General features: G+C 42.7%; 1 protein-coding gene across 1 annotated transcript in view; it reads left to right on the top strand.

Annotated features, from left to right (window-relative positions):
- FMNL2 (formin like 2) overlaps window positions 1–25,397 on the top strand; it is a 323,355-nt gene that overhangs the window by 247,679 nt on the left and 50,279 nt on the right. The window contains exons 9-10 of the mRNA XM_081095526.1: window positions 818–894; window positions 2,899–2,992. Coding sequence (XP_080951652.1) covers window positions 818–894; window positions 2,899–2,992 — 171 coding nt within the window. The remainder of the gene's footprint in view (window positions 1–817; window positions 895–2,898; window positions 2,993–25,397) is intronic.

Genomic DNA, 25,397 nt, shown 5'->3' with positions numbered 1-25,397 from the left:
GCAATGAGTTAGAGAGGGAAAAATAATGGTGGGGGTGGGGGAATTGTTCGAGTATATTCCCCTGAGCAGGAATAAAGGACTCAAGTGGGGACTTGACCTTAGATTGGGGCTTGGGAGAATTCATCTTGAGGAAGCGGTGAGGAGGTAATCCGAAGATCTATGTGGGGAGGATTCATGTGATGGTGGAAGCTTTCAGAAGCTTTTTCTGCTAATACTTTTTCGGTGTCACCGGAAATAAAGTCATGAGCTAAGAGGAAAAGGAATAATTCCTCAACTCAGCAGAATCAAGAATGATTCTTGAGCCTGTTATTGAACTTGCTTCATTTTGTAGAAGGTTGCGGCACACAAGTTTTCCTAGGCTTTTTGTCCTGTTCGCCATGGCACAGAGAAGGGAGTAGATGCAGTGGTTATTAATCCTGGCTGAACGGTGGAGTCCTTCTGAGAGCTTCAAAAAAATTCAGATGCCAGGGTCCCATCCTTGAGATTCATTGTTTTGTTTGTTTTGTTTACTCTCTTAGGTGATTTTAATGAGCAGCCAGGATTGAGAATCAATGGGCTGGAGCTTTTTCACGCTTTTAATAAAGAGGATCATATAGTTTATTCATAAAATATGGAAATAGGGCCCCTTGATAGTAACATCATTCCTGAACTTTTTCCTGGAAATATGTTCAGACACTGATTACTGGAGTCATGAATGCATTTAAAGATGGAAGCAATTACATTAGGTAGAAACGTTAGGGGGTTGTTTTTATCAACATTGACAGCTTCTAAGTTGACTCCTAATACCTTATTTTTTTTTCCCCCACCTTAATTTCAGTATGGTTTCAACATGGTCATGTCTCATCCACATGCTGTCAACGAGATTGCACTAAGCTTGAACAACAAGAATCCAAGGTAAGCTTGATTTGCAATGTACATGTTTAAATCTAAGTAGGGAAAGCAGAGAGCTAGTCAATACTTAACAAAGTTAGAGTTTGGAAACTTGCAAGTGTGACTCTTTGAAATAAGATTACCAGTAGACTTCTTGCCATGTAGACCAGCTGAATGAGATTCTTACATGTGGCAGAGTCGAGCAACTGGTGACAATTCCAGCCCTTCTCTCTTCTCTTTAAGCTTTCATTCCTTTTGGGACCTAGTTCTCAGCATCCTTGCAAATTTAGCAAAATTTGGTGGAGAGCATGAGGTTGCCAGGTTGCCAGTTCTCATACAGACTTACCAGGTATTGCCAAAAGCTAACTAGAACCATGATTCCTTGTCCACACTTCACTTGCAATATTTAGATCTGTAGCTTTTATTACCAAAAGTGAAACACAAACAAAACAATAATTGTGCATGCAGATTTGTTTTGTTAATCCTCACCTGAGGATATTTTTTCCATTGATTTTTAAAGAGAGGGAGGGAGAAGGGGGGTGGAGGAGGAGAGGGAGAAGGAGGGGGGGGGGGAGAGAGAGAGAGAGAGAGAGAGAGAGAGAGAGAGAGAGAGAGAGAGAGAGAGAGAGAGAGAGAAACATAGATGTGAGAGACACATCAATTGGTTGCCTCCCACACCCACCCCAGCTGGGGCCAGAAATCAAACTTGCAGCCCAGGCACGTGCCCTTGATGGGAAATGGAGCCCATGACCCTGCCCTGTGGGAGCTGACACTCTTATTCACTGAGCCATACCAGCCAGGGCCAGATTTCACTTTATATTCACTTTCCTATAAAGGCTGGTGCCCCATATTATTCACATCACAGATTACTTCTGGAAGCCTGCCTTCATCAGTTTATTTTAGTTATTCTAATACGTTTTACATTCTGGTGAGGCCCTCTGCATTTGAAATGTGTTATTTCCCTTTATCAGACACCTCTGTGTAAAATACCTATCTGAAAACTGTTAATTCAAGTAAAGAAATCTGGTTATAAATTAGATCCTTTCTGATCTGGAATGCAATGCAAAGCAAGAAGTCCTATTTAGATGTGAATATTATGGCTTCAAACTTCCCCGGGTTAAAGCTTTTGTAACTTCATGGTTGCTTCTTTAGTTTACAAGAATCCCAAGTAGTCATGCTTCTGTGTCCCTGTCTTCCCCCACGGGAAGTCACTATTCATCTTCCTTAAGATAACTGACGCTGTGGGTTATCAGAATGGTCTTTGTTTAGAGGTCAGTAATAGATTTTACTCCAGAAAATGGTGAAACACTGAAGTCATCTTAAGATGAAGAAACAGTGCTGTCCTTGACATTGTATTAAGAAGCTTGGAATGTATCTCTAGGTTCTCCTAAAAATATTTCAGATGGAGTTTTATTTTCTTTCCTTGAGTTACAGAAAATATTCTCGTATTAGTAGAGCTGAAATCCAGATCCTTTTACACCTCCTGCAGAGGAAGAAGAAAGGATGGAAACTTGCATTGTCGTAGGGGATTTTTCTGGCGCCATGTGCAAATTAGCAGATGTGAAATGTAGGGCATTAATTTCAATCGATTTTGAACTTTCTTGGCAAATGTTATGTCTCTGATTCTAAAACCAGAGACAATATTTAACAGTGGGTTGTTTTCTTGAATATTCCCAAGTTTCCTCTTGTCTTTAGATCACTAATAAACCTTTTCAGCCACACTGTACTGAGTCATCTGATGATGGGACTAAAAGATGAATCTTTCCAGAATTAATTTTCATTAGTGAGTAATGTGTAACTTAGAGAGTGGGAAACATGCCTTCCAAATTTGCTACCCTAGATAAATCACATATTCTAGAGATAGGTAAAGGTTTAAATATGTATGTTAGTGTAAGTATACCTTAGTAAAAGTTTACAAAGCATACAGACAAATATTTTATTATACTGATCTTGGATGCAAGGTACAGCTGATTCATCTTGTCACATTCACTGACTCGTGGTTTTTTCTTTTTCTTCTTGTTTTGACAGAACAAAAGCCCTTGTGTTAGAACTGTTGGCAGCCGTTTGTCTTGTCAGAGGCGGGCATGAAATCATTTTATCAGCATTTGACAACTTTAAGGAGGTAGGATACTTTTCAGTTTTAAAAAGAATCCTCACGCAAACATCTTATGTTTGGACATCTTTGAATAAAATGATTTAATTTTTTTATTCATTCTAGGGTGTAAGGGGTTTCATAGTTACTTTTCTAAGACGTCAGTGAGCGGGTAGCAATGAACTTAGTCTACACAGCTTAAGTGGAATGGTGTCTCATATACAAGAAAAGTTAAAAACTATTTGCAGTACTCATTTTCCTTTGGATAACATGGCATAGGCAGTTTGAAAACAGGTTTTGTTAAATGTATGTGGTTTTCATTATGGTTGATACTTGAGCATCCACCATGTAAATTTTATGAATTCATTCATCATAGTTCTTTTCCTCAAATCATATGTATCGTCATTACTTTGCTGTATGCTATGAAAAACTTATCACATATATATATATAGACACTGATGTTAGCAGCTTGTAATCTTAAACAGGTGATGCTTTCCCAGGAAAACAGTAAACCAATGGATATGCATGGTTGACCATGGGAATTAAATGACGGCAAAAGAAGAAACAATTACGTATGAATAATAGGACACGAAGGGTTCCGGGCCAAAGTACCAAGACCTCAAAACTGGCATAATAGCCAGTTTCCCTTAGCGGCGGTGTGCAGCATTACAGAGCCAAGGAGAGTGCCTGTTGGATCCCCTGGAATGTGCCCCACATCTGAGGCTGCTTTGAGGGGAGACATTACAAAAGTAATTGAAGGCACTTGGAGCCCCAGGTTACCAGGTTACCATGGGACCGTGAGCCAAGCTGTGCCTTTTCTGTCAAACCCATTTGACTCCAGATGCTTCTGGATTAATACCCAGAAGCTAGATTACAATCCGGATCTCAGGGGACTTCCATACTCTCTCCCATCTTTCCTGGGAGCCTCCGGAGTAGAACCCGGCTAGGATTTATTGAGGGCCTACGATAGGCCAGGGGCTGTGCCTGGTACACACAGGAAATCACTGGATTCTGTACGAACATCTGTGAGACAAATTCTAATATCTCCCTGTTATAAAAGAATAAGCTAAGATTCCAATGCATGTTGGCCCGGGGTCACATAGCCAGGTGAGGGACAGAGCCAGGATCGGGGTTTGGTGCGCCTTATTTTGAACTTCCTTTCGGGTGATATTTGGGCCCAGTTCTGTGTGGATCTCCTGAGGGAAATGCTGAGTTAGACAGGACCTTGGGGCCATTCCCCCCACCCTGCCTCCTTTGAATATATGAAAAGAGCAATTCTTTTTCATGTCAAAAGCACGTACTATACAGTTATCAATGAGCCTTGTTATAAAATGAAGCTATATAACGAGCATCTGATTATACTGCAGGCCACATGATGTCCTAAAATTATGAAGGTATAGAATCAGTATTAATTAAATTCAGTAATTTATGAGGGGAATGTTAATTCTGCTTTTAGGTTAGCTAGAATGCCTTTCTTATGCATAGTAGGCATACAAATACTTGCAGAATTGAGTTTTAGCTGTCAGGTGTCAGAATCATTTATGACTTAGGCATTTAAGGTGTAGTGTATACTTAGATGGGAAAAAAAAGTAATCCTCAAAATCTAATAACTGGCTAGTCTCGATGAGAACTAATTAATTTTGACTTCGAAATGTTAGAGCTTTAACTAAAATCTGCCTCTTTTCTGTAATTACTTATAAGTGAGTAATGGTGGGTGTTTCAAGTTCTGATTCTCCTTTGGCTGGCATTTGCATCTACAAGAAGCTGTGCCATGTGAGAGAAGGGACAAGGACAGAGCTGGCTCTGTGTGTGCTATTGGCCTGCATTAACCTCAAGCCATGGTGCGCATGTGGCCAGACCACGCAAAGGGATTATTCTCATCACCATGATTGAGGACAGGGCAGGAGCCTGTCCCTGAAAACTTCCTTCTTATGGATAGGTCACAAGAGCATCATCCTATTTACCTTTTCAGTGTTAGGGTAAAAACGGTGTTTCTGTATTGGTCTTTTTTTTTTTTTAATGTAAATACCACTCACAGCCCAGTCTTTTAAGTCTCTGCCTGTTTTTGTTTTCTTTTATTCCCATCTTTATGTGAGTGGATCTTTTTTCCCCTCAAACATCACAGTGAAGGGTGTATTCTGTAATCTTTTTAGCCAAAATGTCATTGGAATCTTCTGGGTTTAGGGTGGTTTGGGAGCCAGCTGTTCCTGATTAGGAAAAGTTGTCCTATGATCTCAGACGCCTGTGTAAGTAGGGTTTTGGTCAGTGAGTAATACCTACTGAGCTGCCCCTGGCAGAGAGAGCACCATGCCAGGTACCAGGAGACCAGGGAGTGGGCCAGAGGAGTCTTTGCCCTCAAGAAGATGATCTAGTAAGTTGGGATTCCATTCATTGCCTTCAGAGGGGTGATCCCTGTTTTTACAGTGGGGAATGGGGTATCAGGCATCAGTATTCATTTTTGCATAAAGTAGGATGCATTAGAGTAACCAGACCCTTTGCACAGAGCACAGCCTAGCACAGTGCTGAAACATGGCACCAGATGCTAAAGGAAAATTTAAAGACCACCCATTGTATGTATATAGCTGGGTCTCCCTCCCCCCATCTATTTCTTGAGCAAACAAATTCATTCTGTCCTATTTGGCCACCACTCCTTAATTCAAATGTAAACTGAAGAAGGTATCTTTTACCTCTTGATAGGTTTTTATGTAGGATTACACCATTTCCTCATATTTCAATTAATCAGAATACCAGCAAGTTTTTTTGTGGGTTGTTTTTTTTCCCCAAAGAATGTTGCTCATGTTTTATGAGATCTGAAGTACATGTTTTAGGAAAGTGGGAAGCACTTCCAATCCAATGATATCTGATGGTGGTAAGACTATGAACCCAAGGCCTGCATTTTGGTGGGTGTGGGGGGTTGGGGCCTATGCCTGATGTTACTGAGTAAGCACCTCAATGTATATGATGGTAAATTAGTTGTAATTACATAGATTCAGATGGCAGTCTTGTACTAATCATGGTTTGTGACATACCTGACCATGTGAGTGTAGCAAGTAGATGAAAACTAAACTGTTGTCAGCTGTTAATTTCTCTTTGAATTCTATTCTCTTTCATTGTTTTTCAAATGGAATTAAAGCATCTGGTTTTGGTGTTGAAGCATCTCCTTATGAAAATGTATGGTCCTGAATTGAGGACCAGGGTGAGAACAAGGAGTCATGTTTGTTTTCATTGGCTAGTTTATCCACATGGAAAGCGTATCACCATCTTCCCTAAAAGGATACGTTCCTAGTTGCATGGCAATATATATTTTTGAGCGTTTGGCCTGGCAGGTAGGGGAAAAAAGACATTTGGAGGGCACGGTCATTCTTTCGGTGTTTGCATTAGTTTAGGACAGCCGTGGGCAAACTACGGCCCGCGGGCTAGATCCGGTCCCTTTGAAATGAATAAAACTATTGAAAAAAAAAACCGTACCCTTTTATGTAATGATGTTTACTTTGAATTTATATTAGTTCACACAAACACTCCATCCATGCTTTTGTTCCGGCCTTCCTGTCCAGTTTAAGAACCCATTGTGGCCCTCCAGTCAAAAAGTTTGCCCACCCCTGGTTTAGGATCTTGTCTGCAAGAAGGAAAAACTGACTCTACCGTGCAGAGGAAAGGGTTGGTTGGAGGATGTGGAGAAACAGGCCTGGAAAATGGGCAGGTGCTCCTCCGATGTGGCTGGACTCCCATGCTGTGCCTCGATGTCCAGCCACCATGAAACTATTTGGGATCCTGGTCATGCTTTCTCTTCTCTCTCAAATGGTATGGACCATGGCTAGCAATCTGCTGGGTCATGAAACTGCACTTACTGGTTAAGGACATCAACTGGAGAGTTATAAGTACCATATTTAATCCAATTTCCTTAGGAACCTTGACCTTGATCTCCTCAACTTTCTTGGTCTTCCTAGTTTTTTCCATTATATCCTTTGATATATCTGAGAAATTGTCTCTGGAAAAAAAAAATACTCCCATTTGAAATCAGGGGGAAAAAGTCCCGAGACCCCATAGTCTCTTCAACTGAATAGCCTCCTATGACAGTAATAATGCCCTCTGAGGGCTCTGAGCTACCAGCTCCCCCAGGCTGCTGGGACGTGCACCTGGAATTCATCAGAATTCTAGATTGATTATAACTGTGTTCTCATCTGCTTCCAACATGACAGCATCTGGCTCTCACGAGTCAGTTGAGGCTGGAGTTTGGTTATTAAAACCCCAACTCCTTCCCCCTCTGACCTTCCAGGATCGATGGATGGAGCCCTGGGAAGTGAGTCACTCAAGGCCACCAGCGCTCTTGTGCATGGCCCTCTTGGCAGCATCCATTATTATTTTCGCCTCTTGCTAGAAGGCTTCCTCAGAAAGCTGATGTGGTTTAGCTACTGGGCATCTGAAAGCACTTGTGCTTCACATTATTAAGTTGATTTAAGAAAGCCTGTCAGGTTTTATTTACAGTGGACCCAATTGGGCAGGAAGGAGAGCAGACATTTTGGTGCCCTTCCAGCATCCCTCTGAGTTTAATCCCAGCTAATCTAACCTCTTGAATATTTGTGGGTGTAGCGTTATAAATCCAGCACAAGACCAGCCGGGTAATTCCTTCAGTGGTAAAATTTTCAACATGGAGGGAAGTGTCCTTCCCCCCCCCCCCCCCCCCCAGTCTCTCATTGAACTATGAGCAATGTATTCTCTCAATCTCAAACTAGGGAGCTACCGTCCTAGAGCATGTGTATATTTCACTGTATCAGGCCAGAATTAGATTAAATTAATTCACTGAGGCTCTTCCCTAGCCAGTCCGTCTTCCTAGGATCAGGAAGCAAAGTCACAGTAATGATTTTTTGGACTGTTTATTAACTATTGTTGTTATTGCTTGTGCATAATAAATCACCCCAAACTTAGTTTTATTAGGCTCCTAGATTCTGTGGGTCAGGAAGTCAGGCGGGGCATGGCAGGGATGATTGTCCTGGCAGATCTGATCGTCTGGAGGCAGGAATTCATTTGAAAGTGGCTTCACTCATTTGTCTAGTTTCTGGGCTGTGATGACTCAAAGGCTGAACTCAGTGGTGGATGGAGCCTGTCAGCCACGATGTCTCCACGTAGAACTCCACGTGGCTGCAGCTTCTCATAGATCACAGCTGGCTTCCCGGAAGGAGTGAACAGGGAAGCGCATCCGGAGAGCAGGCATTTAAAGGGACAGAAGTTGAAATATCTTCTGCATCAGTCTCAGGAGACATCTGTGTCACGTCTGCTGCAATCTGTTGCTTACAAGTGAATCACTAAGGTGAACCCAGATGCAAAGGGAAGGTAATGACCTCACTTCTTATGGTGGAGTGTGAGGGCCACAGTGCAGAAGAACATGGGTGGGAGAGACTGCTGTGGTTATTTTTTGGAAAAAACAATTCACCTCAATAACTTTTAAGAACATTTTATTTATTGATTTCAAAGAAGGAGCGGGAGAGGGGAAGGAAAGAGAGAGAAACATCTGTTTCTTGTTCCACTTATTTATGCATTCATTGGTTGATTCTTGTATGTTCCTTGACCGGGGATCGAACCTGCAACATTGGCGTATCAGGACGATGCCCCAATCCAGTGGTTCTCAACCTTCTGGCTCTTTAAATACAATTCCTCATGTTGTGACCCAACCATAAAATTATTTTCGTTGCTACTTCATAACTGTAATGTTGCTACTGTTATGAATCGTAATGTAAATATCTGATATGCAGGATGGTCTTAGGCGACCCCTGTGAAAGTGTTGTTCTACCCCCAAGGGGTCGCGACCCACAGGTTGAGAACTGCTGCTAACCAAATGAGCTTCCCAGCCAGGACACCTCAATAACTTTTTGAGAAACACTAATATATCTCTAGTTGGTCCTCTTCTATTGTCTCTCTCTTCTTCACTCAACCCAATACTTGGTTTTATACTAGTAAACTTTTATATTAGTGGTAGAAAGGCTACTCCTTCCTTCAAGCCAGTGTCCTATGGGCTGACTATTTTAACAGCTTTTCCAGAGGAGAAAGGAGCTGTTTACATAGGATTTCTGAGCCTCTGGTAATGAACTAGTTATTTCTTTGGCATCTGTGTCTTTATCGTCTAGTAAGGAAGTGGAGGCTGCTGATCATTAAGGGATGAGTCATGCTCACTTACTGGAAACATTTTTATGAGCATTGCATGGCCCTGTGTGTCTGAAACACTGATAAACACTGGAAAGAAGAAAAATGAGTAAAACAAAGGCCCTACCTTTAAGAAAGAGCATCCCAGTCTAGTTAAGGAAATGTAAATATTTTACCTGTTATAGTACTAGGCCAGGGGTGGGCAAACTTTTTGACTCGAGGGCCACAATGGGTTCTTAAACTGGACCGGAGGGCCGGAACAAAAGCATGGATGGAGTGTTTGTGTGAACTAATATAAATTCAAAGTAAACATCATTACATAAAAGGGTACGGTCTTTTTTTTTTTTTTTTTTTTTTTTTTTAGTTTTATTCATTTCAAACTGGCCGGATCCAGCCTGTGGGCCGTAGTTTGCCCACGGTTATACTAGGCTCTATAACGATAAATGCCAGTGCTTTGCAAGGAGGAGGAACAGCTAACTAAGAGGAAGTAGAGGAAGGAGGGCAGATGGGATAGGAGCTCTCAAAGGACATTTTCTATTGGCATGTGTGCCTGAGCCAAGTTTAGGATGGAGAAGGTATGTTAGTTCTTAATCATTGCTGTAATAAGTTGCCACAAATTTAGTGGCTTAAAACACTTTTTTTTCATGTCTGCAAAGTAATGTTATTACTTTACACATCTGTTGGTCAGACATATAAAATTAGTCAACAGGGTGGCATTCTTCTAGGGAATCCATCTCCTTGCCTTTCAGTTTCTAGAAGGTGCTAGCATTCTTTGGCTTGTGGCCCCTTCTCTGACCCTGATTCTCTGGGCACTTTCCCTTAATAACCATTGAGATTACATTGGGCCCACCTAGATAATCCAAGATAACCTCCCCATCTCAGGAGTCTTAATCATATCTGAGAAGTCCCTTTTATATGTAAGGTAAAGATGTCATTTTATACAAAGAAGGTGACAACTTAACCCTTTGAGGTCATATTAAATTTGGACATGGGTGACGTACAGGTTGGAATTAATTTCCATTGAAAGAGAGTGATACATAACATGCAAGATTATGAAGGATAAACAAGATTTATTAATTCTTTTTTGGAACTAGGTCACTACTAGTAGAATCACTACAAACGTTATCACTTTCTATGTCAGAGTCAGTATTCAAGGTGCCAAAATAAAACTCTTCATCGTTACTTTCAGATTCGCAGTACACTTCTTTCGGTAACTTTCTTTTTGCCATTTTGGAGTATTATTTTGAAATATCTTAACAAGCGAGAATGCCTAATTACAGTTAAACATAATCTGTAAAGCTTTATTTAAAATTCTGCGAAGTATCTCCGAAGCTGGTCGATTTCTTCACTCTCAAAAGGCGACTGACTCGCCACGGTGTTTTGCATGGCGAGTGTGGAACGACCACGTTTGTTTATATTGAGTTTCGATATCTCCAATTTGTCGGGGCAATGTTTTGGTTCGTGACAAGGTCGCTTAGACACTTAAGAGCTTTCAGAGAAATTATGAACTGATACATGAATGAATAGAGTTAAGATTCATACGGTTCCTTGCTGTGGTGGCTGAGAGCAGACATACGACCGGAACGGTAAAAAAGCTTTGGTGGCTGAGAGTAGACAAACGACCCCAAAGGGTTAATAAAGCTTCAAGGACTTTAATTTGCCTTGAATCTTTAGTCTTAAAAAGGTGAGACAGGGCCCTGGCTGGTCTTTCTCAGTGGTTAGAGCATTGGCCCATGCACCACAGGGTTGCAAGTTCAATTCCCATTTAAGGGCACGGACCTGGGTTGCAAATTAGATCCCTGGCCCTGGTTTGGGTGCATTGGGGTGCATGTGGGAGGCAACCAATCGATGTATCTCCCTCACATTGATGTTTCTCTCTCTCCCTCCCTCCTTTCCACTCTCTCTGAAAAGCAATGGGAAAAAAATATTCTCGGGTGAAGATTAACATATATTAATAAATCCTATATAATAAAAGGGTAATATGCAAATTGACCCTAACAGCAGAATGACTGGGAATGACTGGTCACTATGACACACACTGACCACCAGGGGGCAGATGTTCAATGCAGGAGCTCAGCCACAAGTTAGGTTGACGGCTGCCAGCACAGCGGTGGTGGTGGGAGCCTCTCCTGCCTCCTCAGCAGTGCTAAGGATGTCCGACTGCAGCTTAGGCCTGCTCCCCGCTGGCAAGTGGGCATCCCCCACGGGCTCCAGGGCTGCCAGAGGGATGTCTGACTGCCAGCTTAGGCCTGATTCCCTGGGGAGTGGGCCTAAGCCAGCAGGTGGACATCCCCTGAGGGGTCCCAGACTGCGAGAGGGCACAGGCCAGGTTGAGGGACCGCCCCCCCCCCCCCCCGCCCCAAGTACACAAATTTTTGTGCACCGTGCACCGGGCCTCTAGTAGATAAATAAATAAAAGGTGAGATAGAAATTTAGGGGCAGATCAGGGGAAAACCTCATTGCATAATCCGAAGTCTTCATGTTGCCATGGAGCCTACAGTTAGCAAAGGGCAGCAGTAGAACATGTGTTTCCCAGTCTTCTCCAGGCATTAGCTGTTCAGGTCAACTCTCTTGGTTGGTAAAGAAATAGCTGTTATATTTTTCTCCAAAAGTCAGTGGGCACTGAGCTCAGCATGAGGTCACTCTGCTAGAACAGGGTGTGGTCAGGGTCTGAGACTGGTTTCAGAAGTTTTGCCATTCATACTTCTCATTCCGTGGGCCTCTGCTTTCATTGACAGTCATCTGCTCCCTCAGCCGCTGTATTCATTCACTTCTAACATCCTCAGGACTTTCCTATGATGGGCCATGGCAGGGGGGGAGGGAGCTTCAAAATACAAGAAAAAGAAAGAGAAAGTGCAAGAGGACAGTGTAGGCGGGACAGATGAGATTGTTGTGGTCACTGGCGAATGTTTGTAGAGATGCTCTGCTTTTCATCCCGACTTTAATCAGACCCTCCATTCTCTCTACAAGCCTGCATGAATTTTTTACAGCAGTGAGCCTAGTTTTCTATTTATTCGTTGCAGCCACTTAAAAAAATAACACGCAGAGTGTTTCTTGCTTGTTATTTTTACTCGTGTAAAAATGCCACTTCTAAATCCTGTGCCCTTTGCCAACTGTAAGGCAGTTGGCATGTGTGCCCTTACTTCATATTTTGGGAAGATAATGAAAGACCTCAAGGAAAAGCAGTGGGTGCTGTGTGTCACTCTAGTACCTCATGGAATCTAAACCAGCTGGCGGAGGTCCCCAGGCATGGAGCCTCCACGTGGGCACTGCTGCCCTGACGGTAAGGTGTTGCTATGGTTGTAAGGTGCATAAGGGTGCTGGGAAGCACTCGCTGTGAGTTGATGAGGGGACTGGAGTCGGAACTCTTAGCTGCGGCATTATCGCCACCAACTCCAAGAACGGTTACAATAACGGGAGGTTTTCAGTGGCCGTTCTGGAATTCATGTCTGCAAAGTAATGTTAAGGGTCTATTTTAGGGTCACCTTGGTTTCTTTTTACGGTATGAACTGCCTCCCTATTCTGTTTCTCCCTCACTGCACCCTGACTTGAATAGTAAGGATCTTTTTAAAAAAGTATCTTGGGACTTAGCACATTGTGGACGGATCACGAGAATTCTCACTACATATTACACAGTGTTTTACAGAGTATTATACTTAAAAAAGATACTAGGTTGGAAGAACATGTAATAAATAATTTCAAAATGCAATGGGTATTTAACTTTAAAGCGTGCCTTTAACATTTATGTAAAACGTTTTTTGTACTCGTTCAATAGAAACCTATCTGGCCACTGGGTAAAGCTAGCAATAAAACTACTGGTCCGCAATGTGTTAAGTATACTTAAGTATTCCTTTTTTTTTTTTTTTAATTTAAAGTCTCACCCAAGGACATGATTTTATTGATTTTAGAGAGAGAGGAAGGGGGAGAGAGAGAGAAACATCAATAGGCTGCCTCCGGTACACGCCCTGAACAGGGATTGAACCTGTGACCTGTGCACAGGATGACACTCCCACCAACCAAGTCACACCAGTCAGGGTTTACTTTAGTTTTCTGTATTTATTCAATTTTAAAGTAAAAGTAGAAGTCATTGTTTTAAAACGTTAAATAATTCTGGATTATAGGTTATGTTAGTGGTCATCAAGTCCAGTGCTAGGCAGTGGCTAAGCCCCAGACCCAGGGCTATAGTAACCATCCCATTAGATAAGCCTCTAGGTTCAAATAGAGCTGTTAAAATAGGAAAATGTTTATTTAGATATGTTAACTAGGAAAAGAATAAGATAAATCATATATATGCCATATATATGTACATATACATATATAATATGTGTGTCTAGATTGTAACAGCATAAAGATGTACTTCTGCATAGTAACAGGCCCTCCCTAAATTAGCAAAAGGGTTTGGAGTGGTGGGGTTGCTTCTGTTTTGTGTGTGTGTTTACTTCTGTTGCTTGTAATGTTTGAGGAGTAACATCATGCCTCACATGGCTAAATGTCCCTATTGTGTGGGGTGAGATTTTTCCTTCTAGTCGATTTCGTATGACTAGCTTTCTCTTCTCTAAAGAAGCTCAGTTGTCTTTGTGTAACATGTCTCCAAAAATAAAGGCCCTGGTCTAAGAATGAAATACTTAGATTTCATTCACAACGGTTCATTTAACTCTGAACCGTTTCTTCAGAGTTAAACAAAACCAAAATTCTTTGGAACTTCTAAGGAGGGATTGGGCAAATGTATTTCTTACCATGGAAAAAGCACTGTTCTAAGATCAGGACAATTTGACAGTAAATAAAAGGTCTGACAAAACTTTTGTCTCACAAAAGTTTATATTGCCCCGAGAAAGATGGGGCTGGCTTTAGTAGATATTTAATTAAGGATCAAATGTCTGATATGTTAACAACAAGAAGACAGTAATTCAAAACTATAAGAATTATGCTTATATTTTATTTTTATTCTCTATTATAATTTAAACTAAAGTTTTAGGTGTTACTGCCAGTTACTATGCTTGTTGAGCTTGATTTCCTATGTGAGTCAAGTTCAGATTTCATTCAAATTTTAAATACTTGTAAAACATAAGCACATTTTTATTTATTCAGGCTTCATAGCCAATACATAAGGGTTTTGCTTGGTTGGTTTATTTTAAACTAGAAAATAGTCATCTTCAGAAAGAAAACATGAGCAAAGCTCATGAATCTTATTTTATTTTATTTTATTTCATTTTATTTTATTTTATGTTGTAAGAATTAGCCAGTAACTTTATTATGTCATGTGTACAAAATAGGTTTATACATTTATAGACACAGTAAGGCCATTGTTATTGTTTGCTGAGTGTCAACAGGGTAGTGTATGTTATTTTAATTCTGAGATCTACCCTCAGAATAAGAAAGAGATTCAGAGTAAATAGGCCTACTGACACATTAGTAAATGGCAACCTTGTGATTTTTACACAGATCCATTTAACTCCAAGGCTCATACCATGTTATCTATCACATACCAAACACTTTTTACACCTGTTCATACACACCCTCAATTTTCTACCAAAAAGCAGACCAATTGGAATAGTTATGGATTGGGTGGATTATTGGGGTGTTTGAAGTTATTAGTAAAATTCAGAACAAAACTGCACTGTTTGTTAAGGCCCAGAGAGAGAGGATAGGTCTTGAACAGAATTATAAAGGAAGGAAGAGACTTAACTTGGTTGGCAGAGGGAATTCTGGGAACAGAAGAAGAGACTGGCATGAAATCTATCTCAGAGCAGCATAAGCCAGAATAAACGTGCTGGTTGACAAGAAAAAACATCTGCCTGGGACCCTTGTTATGAAGTAAAGCTCATGATGATGAAGCCGCTGAGAAAGTAATAGTGAGAGATTTGAAACTTGTGATAAAACAAAATCTCAACGGGAAGACTGATAAAAGTAGGAGGGAAAAGAAAAAGGAAAAGAGAGCAACTAACAATAATAAAGTACTTAACAGTTTATAACGTGCCTTTATATCTATTCCACTTGATTCTATGGAAATCTAAGGAGGATATTTTATGTAATTATAAGTTTCTGCTTTACATAAAATACTTTATTATTTATTTACATATATTTTTTATTCTTTTTTATTTTTTTGCATAAAATACTTGAAGGAAATGCAGGGGTTTAGAAAATAGCTATTACAGGTGGTAAGTGACTGGGGCCTGGACCAAGTTTGTGGCCATGACAATGGATACGAAAATTGAAGAAAGGTCAGTGAGAGACTGGATGAATATGGGGACGGACATTAAAGGAGAATAAGAATCTAGTCAAATCCTATACATTTAATTACAAAGAAAGTAGCACAACCACGATGAACAAATATGATCTGGGAAATTTTTTTCAGTTGAAGAAAATAAGCTTTTTTTAAAAATTAAATTTATATTTTTCAGTGGTGATAGAGTGCCCAACATCAGATTCTTAGTTCTGAAGACCATGAAGAGAGAACAGGCTTACACAGAGGTGATTGGGGAACGTGTGTGTGTGTGTGTGTGTGTGTGTGTGTGTGTGTGTGTGTGATATCCAAGTAGAAAAGGGGATTGTCACTAAGGAGGGGAACTCACAGGGGCACCCATCTGAAAGAATAAGGAGCCAGGCTAGTATGGGTGAGGAGGATGCTCGGAAGAGACCAGCACACAACACAAAGAATAGTCCAGAGGCTGAGAGGGTACCAGGAGGGTCTGGTATCTTACGGTGCAAGTTCCTGCGTTAGGTTACAGGCTAGTCAGATTGTCTCTCTATCCCTTTCAAGTCTACAGTTTTATGTTTCCGCATAAAATTCTGTCTACACATGCCTCGGTGAATGCTATGTACTATGCATATATGTTCAAATAGTTCCATCTGAAAGGGTTTTAGTGTTCCTTTGACTGCAGGTATAAAAAACTAGATATTGAAATGATAGGTACAAAAATTTACAAACAAGGACAAAAAGGAATGGGTCCAAGGCCAGCTGGTAGAATAGTAACAAGTTTAAAATAAAAATAGGTCGCTGTGATTTTTAGTCTCCGTGGTGACTTCCGTTCCCGGTTCCCTTTATAACCACTCATTTTTAAAAACCTGCACTGTGTCAAGGGAGCCTGCTGCTTCCTCAGCCAGAAAGTGAGCTGGCTGTGCTGGGCACACGGTCGGTACCTGCCACCAGGAAGGCCTGTGCGTGGAAGTGTCTCGGGCTTGTGCAGTGTTTGAAAGGCTGAGCTATGGAGTCATTATTCAGGTCATTCAGTTCCCAGCTCCTCCATCACATCATACTCCAGCCCCACACTCTGTTCTGCTCACTGTTCAGTGCCGTTCTTTATTGCTTTCACCGCAGTGGTGCGTGTGGCCCCGGCCCAGGTCTTTCATTCTCTGTGTCAATCTGCCAAGGCTATATAGTCATACTTAGATTTCATTCACAACAATTGACTGAAATACTCGGTAGAGGAAAATGGCTCCGCAGTTCCCCAATTATGGTCTCACCATCACTGTCAGTCACCCCGCCTCCTACAGCTGAGCCCCAACGGGACTTTCCCCCTCAGCTCTGCGTCACTGGAGACTGGAAATGGCCAATCGTGGTAACATGAGCTATGGCTCTGGTTTGTGGCAGCAGTTTGGTTTGGGCCATGGAAAATGAGGGCTCCTTTCCCACCAGTAAATGAACCAGCCACACATGTGGTATCCCACATTTACTGGTCCACCGCTAAGGATAACACTGAATTTTCCATGTTGAAGCATTTTCCAGGAATAGGGGTAGTAAGCCTAGGAGATAGTGTAGTCTATGTGGTAGGCAAGGACACGTGTAGTCCTTTGGAAAAAGATGATGATCTTTGTGTTGTTTGCGAATTTGTTCTCAGTTGCTTGATAGTATAAAGTGTCAGACGTTCCAGGATGTGTTTGTTGACCTGGGTGAATTCACTGAGTCTGATTCTCCCTGAACTCTGGGGCACACATATCCTGTGGACCACATGGGAAGGAACTGTGTCTGCTTGGAATCTAATGTTCACTTGGCTTTAGGAAAAGAATGTCTAGCCTTGTAATGAGCATCCCTGGGACAGAGGTGGGCACATCCCTGGCCTTGTTAGACACGAGAGGGGACGGGGAGGGTCCTTTTTTCTACCTTAATTGATGGGGGGGGGGGCTCCTTTCTACATAGGGAAACCTGATCTGTCTCTGAATGGTGTGACTTAATCTCCGTGGAGAGATAGCAGATGTGGTTGGTCATTATATGATGAGGCTGACTCCCCAACATCTTGTGAGAAATTTTACTACTTCAAGTTTTGCTTCTTCAACTTTTGGATTCTAAGACTTTATCATCTTTGTAGAATAAAGAGGTGATTCTGTAATCTAGTAGTTCTCAAACCTTTGGCCCCAGGACCCCTTTTTACACTCTTAAAAATTACCAAAGACCCCCCTCCCCCAAAAGTTTTTGTTATGTAGGTTAAGTATTGGTATTTGCCATATTAGAAATTAAATAGAATTTTGATAAACCTACTTATTTCATTAAATATAACATAATAAATGTCAATGTTAACTGTTTCTATAGAAATTACCTATTTTCTAAAACCGAAAGTAAAATAATCAGGGAGAAGAGTGGCTTAGTCATCTTTAGCTGCCATAACGAATTACCATACGCTGGATGGCTTGCATAATGGAAACTTGTCTTCTCTCAGTTACAGAGGCTGATGGTTGGGTTCTCCTCCTGGCTTTCCGATGGCCGCCTCTCACTGTGTGCTCAGACGGCCTTTCCTCTGCATGTGTGTGTAGACAGAGATCCCTCTTTTTCTTCTCAAAAGGCCACCAATCCCATTGGTTAAGAACCCAAACCGATGGCCTCACTTAGCTTTACTTACCTCCTATTTCCAAATACAGTTGAATTGAGGGTTAGGGCTTTCACATGAATTTTGTGGAGACACAATTCAATCCATAAGAGTAGCACATGCTATATTTTTGTACATCTTTTAAAGCTACATTAATAAAAGAGAGCTACATGCTCATATCTGCTTCTGCATTTAGTCCCTTGTGTTGCTTTGGTTGAAATAGTTGAAAGTCCAGCTCCACACAAGTATGCAGATGGAAAGGAAGTATTTGAACAGCATTTTCAAGTAATAGAGGGTGTTTTTGATACTATACTATACAAACACAGGGCAGGTAGTAGTTTCTTAAAGATTAGTTGCAGAGTGGAATCTGAAACCATATTAATGAACTTCTTGCATTCCGTTATATTAGAGGCCCAGTGCACAGATTCGTGGAGTCCCTTAGCATGGCCTGCGGGGATCAGGCCGAAACCACCAGTACAACGCCACTTGCCGCTCCCACTCATCCTGGTCCTGGGTGCCTGCCGTGGGCTCGCCAGCCATGAGCCCTGTGTCTGGTGCCCGTTGGTCAGCTGAGTAGTGTTCCCGCTGTGGGAGGGCACTGACCACCAGGGGGCAGCTCCTGTGTTGAGCGTCTGCCCCTTGGTGGTCAGTGCACGTCATAGCTACTGGTCAACCAGTCGTTCGATTGTTTGGTCGCTTAGGCTTTTATATATATAGATTTACTTGTCTGTCTTATATCTTGAGCAAATGTATAATCTTACAACAACATGCAGTGATCACTTGAAAAATATTGATTCACCAAATTATCCAGATATTCTAAATATTGACATATTTCATAATGAAACACTTTAAAAAAATCACATTCATTGTTACCACCAATGTCATCAGAATAATCTTTAAATATAGGCAAGCTCTGAAGCTCAGGGTAGATACAAGTTTTCAAAAATTCTCATTTTTGCTTGAAAGCTCAGTTTTTGGAAACAAATACAGTGGGGCCTTGACTTACGAGTGTCCCAACTAATGAGTTTTTCAAGATATGAGCCGTCTCTCGGCCCATTTTTTGCTTTGAGTTGCAAGCTAAAGTTCGGGTTATGAGCCAGTTTCAGATACCCCACCGCTAGTTGGCACAGCGAATGTCACAGTGAACGCCACAACATCAGCCCAGCATCACGTGTCTCACTCGTTCACTTTTTGATTTGACATACGAGTAATTTGAGTTACAAGCTCCGTCACGGAATGAATTGAACTCACAAGTCAAGGCCCCATTGTATTGTCAATAGTGTTTCCTTAAAGTAAAAGGCTCATTTCATTAATTTTCAAGAAAATAACTGCCCAATAAATATATCTGAATAATTGTAATTTGCCGGTCATTCTTTTAAATAGTACCAACTCTTCTTAGAACTAGAATAATCACAGACGTGCTTGTCCTCATGACAGCCTATATTAATTAATATGCAGAAAAAGTTCTTTATGCAGGCTTCCCATTTCAGCGTATAGAATATTAGTAGAATGTAACCAAAGCTCAGATTAAATAAAATTAAACTTTTTAGTGCATCACCAAAGGCTTTCTTGAGTGAGTCTGGCTTTTTTTTTTTTAAACAGAAAGTACATGGCTCTGATGAACACAGTGACTGCTGGTGTAGTTTGGGGTCACTGCCTTGATCATGCTGAGGCACCCACCATTGCATCTGCACCACCACTGCACATATCTGCTCTGTGAAAAGGGCTGGCAGCATCTAAGTATCATTATAAACATAGTTTTGAGCTCACAGATTCTGTACAAGGGCCTCAGGGGCCCTGTGTTCAAGGACCACACTTTCAGCACTGTCTGCTGTCGTCTGGGGCTGGTGGTGTGGCGGCAGGTAGCTAAGAACAAGGCTCTCCTGATTAGACCCAGTGTTGGAGCAGAGCACAGGAAAAAGCAGAGGAGAGAACAGTGGACAAACTTCAGGCGTTTGCCTGTTTGTGGGCTAGGATCTTTGATCTCACAAACAAAGAGTCCTTGTCCTCAAGGGCTCAGAATTCATAGCACATCTTTGTTCAATTTAAATTGATTTGTTGTGATTCAGGCATGAGGCGAGCTTGGGTTGACATCTGTTCCCCGAGCAGGTCCCAAGTTCTGTTGGCGAAAGTGCCACAGGCGGTAAACAGCCCCTACTATTGCTGTGGTTTAGTGAACGTGTGTTGACCACTAGAAGTATGTCATTGTGTCCCGTCTCTTGCCTTGCTTGACCAGATTGGGTATGTTCAAGGGATGAGGCCCTGGGGAGAAATAGAGGGCAGTGATAGGCCTTCTACTTTTGAGGGGTCTGACTGGTACGTTGTCCCAGAGACGCCTAAGGCCTATGTGTTTAGTTCTCTGGCGGCTATTTAAATACCGGCCTCTCCTGAAGAATTAGAAAGTACTTTGGTTTTCTTGTAGGAATAGGAGCCTGAAAGAATCTGTATGTGTCCTCACTGATGACCAAGAGATGTGAGTCTTGCATTTGAAATCGGAAAGATTGAAGTCATGTATTAGGCATATGCCAAGGTTGTGGGTTTCGTCCCTGGTCAGGGCACATACAGGGGTCGACCAATGAATGCATAAATAAGCGGAACAACAAATAGATGCGTCTCTCCCCCCGCCCCCTCTTCTTTTCTCCCTTTGTCTCCCTCTAAAAATCAGTAAAAATTTTAAAAAAATAAAGTCACATATTAGGAATACTTCTGAAAGATGTCATTTATGAAGAATTATTGGAGCTGTACACTCTAGAATTTAATGAAGGCCATCTTTTTTTAGGGGAGTGATAAAACTGCGTCTCTCGTTTAAGGTGTGGTGTGTCAGCAAGTCATCCTCTAGGGATTTCACCAGCCCTTTGCGTCTACATCAGGATTCCTTATTCAGTACAGCAAAATATGTGCATGGAAAGTAAAACAGTCATCTGGATGCTTCATGTGCCTGGTGCCAAACATCTGGATATTTGAAAACATCTGGAATAGGGACTGGTGTTTTCAAAAGGGTGTTTAGCATGATCTGGATGAAACCTTTGGCTCATCATCAGATAACCAGTCCAAGATTGATAGGAATACCTTATTATTTTATGAGGAAGGAGGGCTTGGATTATAGATTGTAGAATGCATTCAGTTGTTTAGTTTTCATGAGTCTTCATTTCAGGGGAGCGAGTTCAGGGTGTTCCGCTTCAGAATGCTTCAGTTTGATGAACATTTCCGCCTTCACATCCCAGGGAGAAGGGAGAGCCAGCAGCAGGTTGGCTTTGTCACAGCAGCCCTTTGGTGTCATTGTCTGAAGTGGGTGGTCACCTCTCGGGAAAGCATTAATAGGCCCCCAGCCACTACAGAGCCCCTCAGAAAGTGGTTTCTGGCGGGCCATCAGGCATCTGAGCCCTGACTGTGGTGCTCTCAGGAGAAGGTGAAAGGTGCTTTCACCCAGGCCTATGAAATAGCTGTTTACTTCACGCGGCCCTGAAAGGAAAACATAACTTTCATTCCCAGCAGCCCTTGAGAAAGGCAGTCTAATCAGTCATAATGGGCTTGCCTCTACCCCAGCCTTCCTGCAGGGAGCCCTGCGGATCACAGGGGCCTATTGTGAGAAGAGAAAAAGGAGGCATTGAGGCAGGCGCCGGGCAACAGGGCAAGAAGGAAACACTTAAGCAAGGGGCCTTTAATTTTTATATAACTGCCCAGGAGCATATTTTATAGTCTCCTCGTGAGAGTCGGGCCTCATGCTGGCTGCAGACTCTGTGTGGTGTCCTGGGAGCTGATGCTGGGGGAAGCCAAAGACAGTCCCTGACCTTGAGGGGAGTGGAGAAGTGGCCGAAGGCCGGCAGTCTGTCCTTCATTCAGCATCTGGCTAGCACGATCGCACCGTTTATTACCAGGCTTTCGTAAAACCATCTTTTCTCCGCTGGTAGCCTTCAGGGAAAGCACCCCGTAACCTCTGCCCACTTTCAGAGATGCTTTAAACAGCCACCCCTTTGGCGTCCAGGGCCCAGATTTTTTAAATGCTTCGGGGGACAGTGTTCAGAGATGTCTTTCTCAGATGGTGGAGAACAGAGTTGACTTGTTTTTTGGCAGAAGCTGTGCTTTTGCTTCAGTCCTGCTTTGAAGTGAAAATGTGTCTTGCTCGTCCTGGGTGTGGCCCCTCTTATCTGCACAGGGCAGGATTTATCTGCTCCGGGGGCACCAGTGAGCGCATGCCCTGAGTTAGAGCTCTGGCCCTTACGTGGGGTGCTCAGGGCCCGCATAGCCGAGTGCACCTCTCTAAATTTGGTTTGTGTAGAGCTTCCAGGCCGGTCATTTAGGGAATATCATATTGTATCGCCAGGCCTAGATTAGAAGCTTAGAGCTTCAAGATATAGAGTGAGAGGATTCCCCCCACCACCACCCCAATTTTCATTAGCAATGGAAACCTTCAATGAAACTCTTTTCCCAAAAGAAATCTTACCAGGAAGCTCATGTAACCAAGCAGAGCTGGATACGTGAGGATAGAAGTTCGAGAACCTTTCTCATTTGTACTTTTTCTCTCCCGGCCAAGCCCCCATTCTTGGAGTTTCCGAAGTATTCTTCTATGACCTTAATGGCTTCCTAGAACAGGCCATGAGAACCAAGGGTGTGGTCTCAGGCTCTCAGGTTCATGGATGTGAATCCCAAATCCAGGGAGGTTCCCTGAGTTACCCCAGATCAGTGGTCGGCAAACTGGCCCCTTGAGTGTGGCTCTTCCACAAAAGACCACGTGTGGGCACGCATGTACAGTGCGATTGAAACTTTGTGGCCCATGCAACAGGGCCAAAGAGCCGCATGTGGCTCGCGAGCCGCAGTTTGCTGACCACTGCCCCAGATCACTGTGGGACAGTGGCAGAGCCGTGACTTATAACCCAGGTTTCATGGTCCCCTGTTTAATACTCCATGTAGTTCCGTTTCTGCCCTCATCTCCCCTCACCCCATAATGTTAGAGCTTCAAATGCAAAGAGGCCCAGCTGTATTAGGACCCCACAGGGCTTGGGGCACGGGTGGCTGTGTCAGCCAGCTGAGGTCTGCTCCAGGGTCCCGGCCTGAACATTGTCACTTACACCAGGAGTCAGGAACCTTTTTTCTGCCCAGGGCCATTTGGATATTTATAACATCATTCTTGGACCATATAAAATAATCAACTTAAAAATCAGCCTGCTCTCTTTGGTCAAACGTTTAATTAACTCACCCCTAATGCCTTGGCAGGGCCAGACCAAATGATTTGTGGGCCTTATACGGGCTGAGGGCTGGACGTTCCCCTGCGTTACACAGTGCTCATCAGGCAGGATGGGTGAACTCGTTCTCATGAGAATGAGTTCTATGAATGATTTATGAATGAAGAATTAAGTTCAGAGCAGTAGACATATTTTTACAATAGAGTATCTGCTTCTCCAGGGCTTCTACTTTTATTTTTCTGCTGGTTGACTTCATTTCTGGTAGCCCTGGCTAGAGCAGAAGTCTAACTCCTGACGGAGTGGCCCAGTGCCCAGCGGGGCTCCTCTTCCGTCTGCTGCCCCCGCCTCCCTGTGGCCATGTCGCTTACGGTCACTGCCTCCCCAGCTCCTGCAGTGGCTACCCCGTATTGATACAGGAGATTGGTGTCAATGCTAGCGGGGGACTGGGAAATACCAGTGAATATAAAAGTCAAGAAATGACAGATTTCAGTTGCCATAGTACAATTTTCTTTTCACTTAAAAGTTTTCAGATCACCTATTGTCTGGCCTTTGTTGGCAGATGGACATTAAGTGCCGCAAACTAGAACATGCAATAAATGTGCGTGCAGACATGCTCCGGCTCTGACGTCCTTTTGCTGAAGGCCTGAGATGGTCCCCAGTGTGCGGATTCTGGAAATAACTGACCATCAGTGGTCTCATTCCTTTCATCCTCACCGACTTCTAAAACGAGGCTAGTTTCCAAGGGGAGAAGCAGCACGTTCGGCCGTGCTGGTCCTGCTTGCACCGTGTGTGGGGGGAGCTCCAGATGTGATCTCTGAGCCATGACAACTTTCCTCTGATGTGGACACGACTTTTCCCAACCTTTTCCCAAGCATGCCTTCCCGTCCTCCGTCCTTCCCTCCCTCCCCCCACGATCAGAGGATACACCTATTTAATGATTGCTCAAGGGGTATAGAACAAATGTGGACCTGGTGTGCACGCTTCCTCTCCATCAGCAGGGCTGAGGGGCCTCAGGTCTGCTGCTCCCCTGGCACAGTGTCAGAGACGCCACCCTGAATCCATCAGCAGAGATTGGCAGCAGCACAGTGAGCAGGATGTCTAAACTTGACGGGCAGGGCTGGGTGGAGCAGAAGGAAGGGGCCCTTCTAGTTCTTACAGCGGGCGCAGGGAGTGGTCAGTCAGGTCCTTCTATCAAGGTTTCCTGAAGCTGGAATCTATGTTGGCAAATGTTTTGTGCATTTGGTTTCTTTTCATCACAGTCATAGTAGCTGTAAATTGGAAAATATTTACGTCTATTTGTGTGTGTGTGTAAAGATTAAAGGTATTTCTATTTCAAAACACATGTTCTCAGCATGGATTTGTCTGTTGACAGAATGAATGATTTCTAAAGAAATGTATATACATTCAAAGCTCTTCATAATGTCTGTTTCAGTCCTGCCTACCAGACTAGTATAATGATTTGGGGGATCTTTACCCAGCATGAAATTGATCTAACATTGCTTGTTCTGGATTTGATGCCATCTCTTTTATCCACAGGCTGCCAGTAGTGTGTTTTGTTGCTGCCCACATGTGCTTTCCTCAGCCCTATAAAATTCTGGACACAATGCCTGATTACTTGGGAATTACCTTATTCCTTGTAGCTATGCAGGGTCAGTGGACCAATCCCTGCTCCTTTCCTCTGATACCCAGTTATAGTAACTGTGTTTCAGTTTATGTGTGTTGTTAAATTCGAGGTTGAATGAATTGGAGAGTTAATGATCCAGCTCTCCAGTTTACAGCTGGTAGTTAGGGCTCAGGATTTAATCAGCTAGTCCAGTAATTTTCAACCTTTTTCATCTCATGGCACACATTAACTAATTGCTAAAATTTTGCAGCACACCAAAACAATATTTTTTTTGCTACTCTGACAAAAAAAGTGGGGGTACAATTAGATTCATTCACACAGACGGCTATTGTTGTGTTAGCTATTGCCATTTTTATTTGACAACTGAAGGGAAAAGAGGCCAGTGCCCCTGATTAAATAGTTAGGTATTGCATGTTTTAAAAATTCTTGCAGCACACCTGTTAAAAATTGCTGAACTGGTCGAATATTGTATAAGCTACTGTTTCTGAAATGCTGGTCCATCAACCATGAGGACTTTTTTTTCAATAATCAATAGAATGTTTTTATTAATTTTAGAAAGATAGGAAGGGAGAGAGAGAGAGAAACATGGAGGAGAGAAACACTGATCAGTGCCTCCTGGGGATTCAATCTGTGCCTTGGCCACGAATTGAAACATCGACCTCTCAGTATTGTAGCTAATGCACCAAAAT

This window comes from Myotis nattereri (genome assembly GCF_964212035.1).
Source record: "Myotis nattereri genome assembly, chromosome: 7".
In the NCBI taxonomy this organism is placed as follows: Eukaryota; Metazoa; Chordata; class Mammalia; order Chiroptera; family Vespertilionidae; genus Myotis; species Myotis nattereri.
The sequence above is the reverse complement of the archived record's forward strand: the minus strand, read 5'-3'. Positions and strand labels throughout refer to the sequence as shown.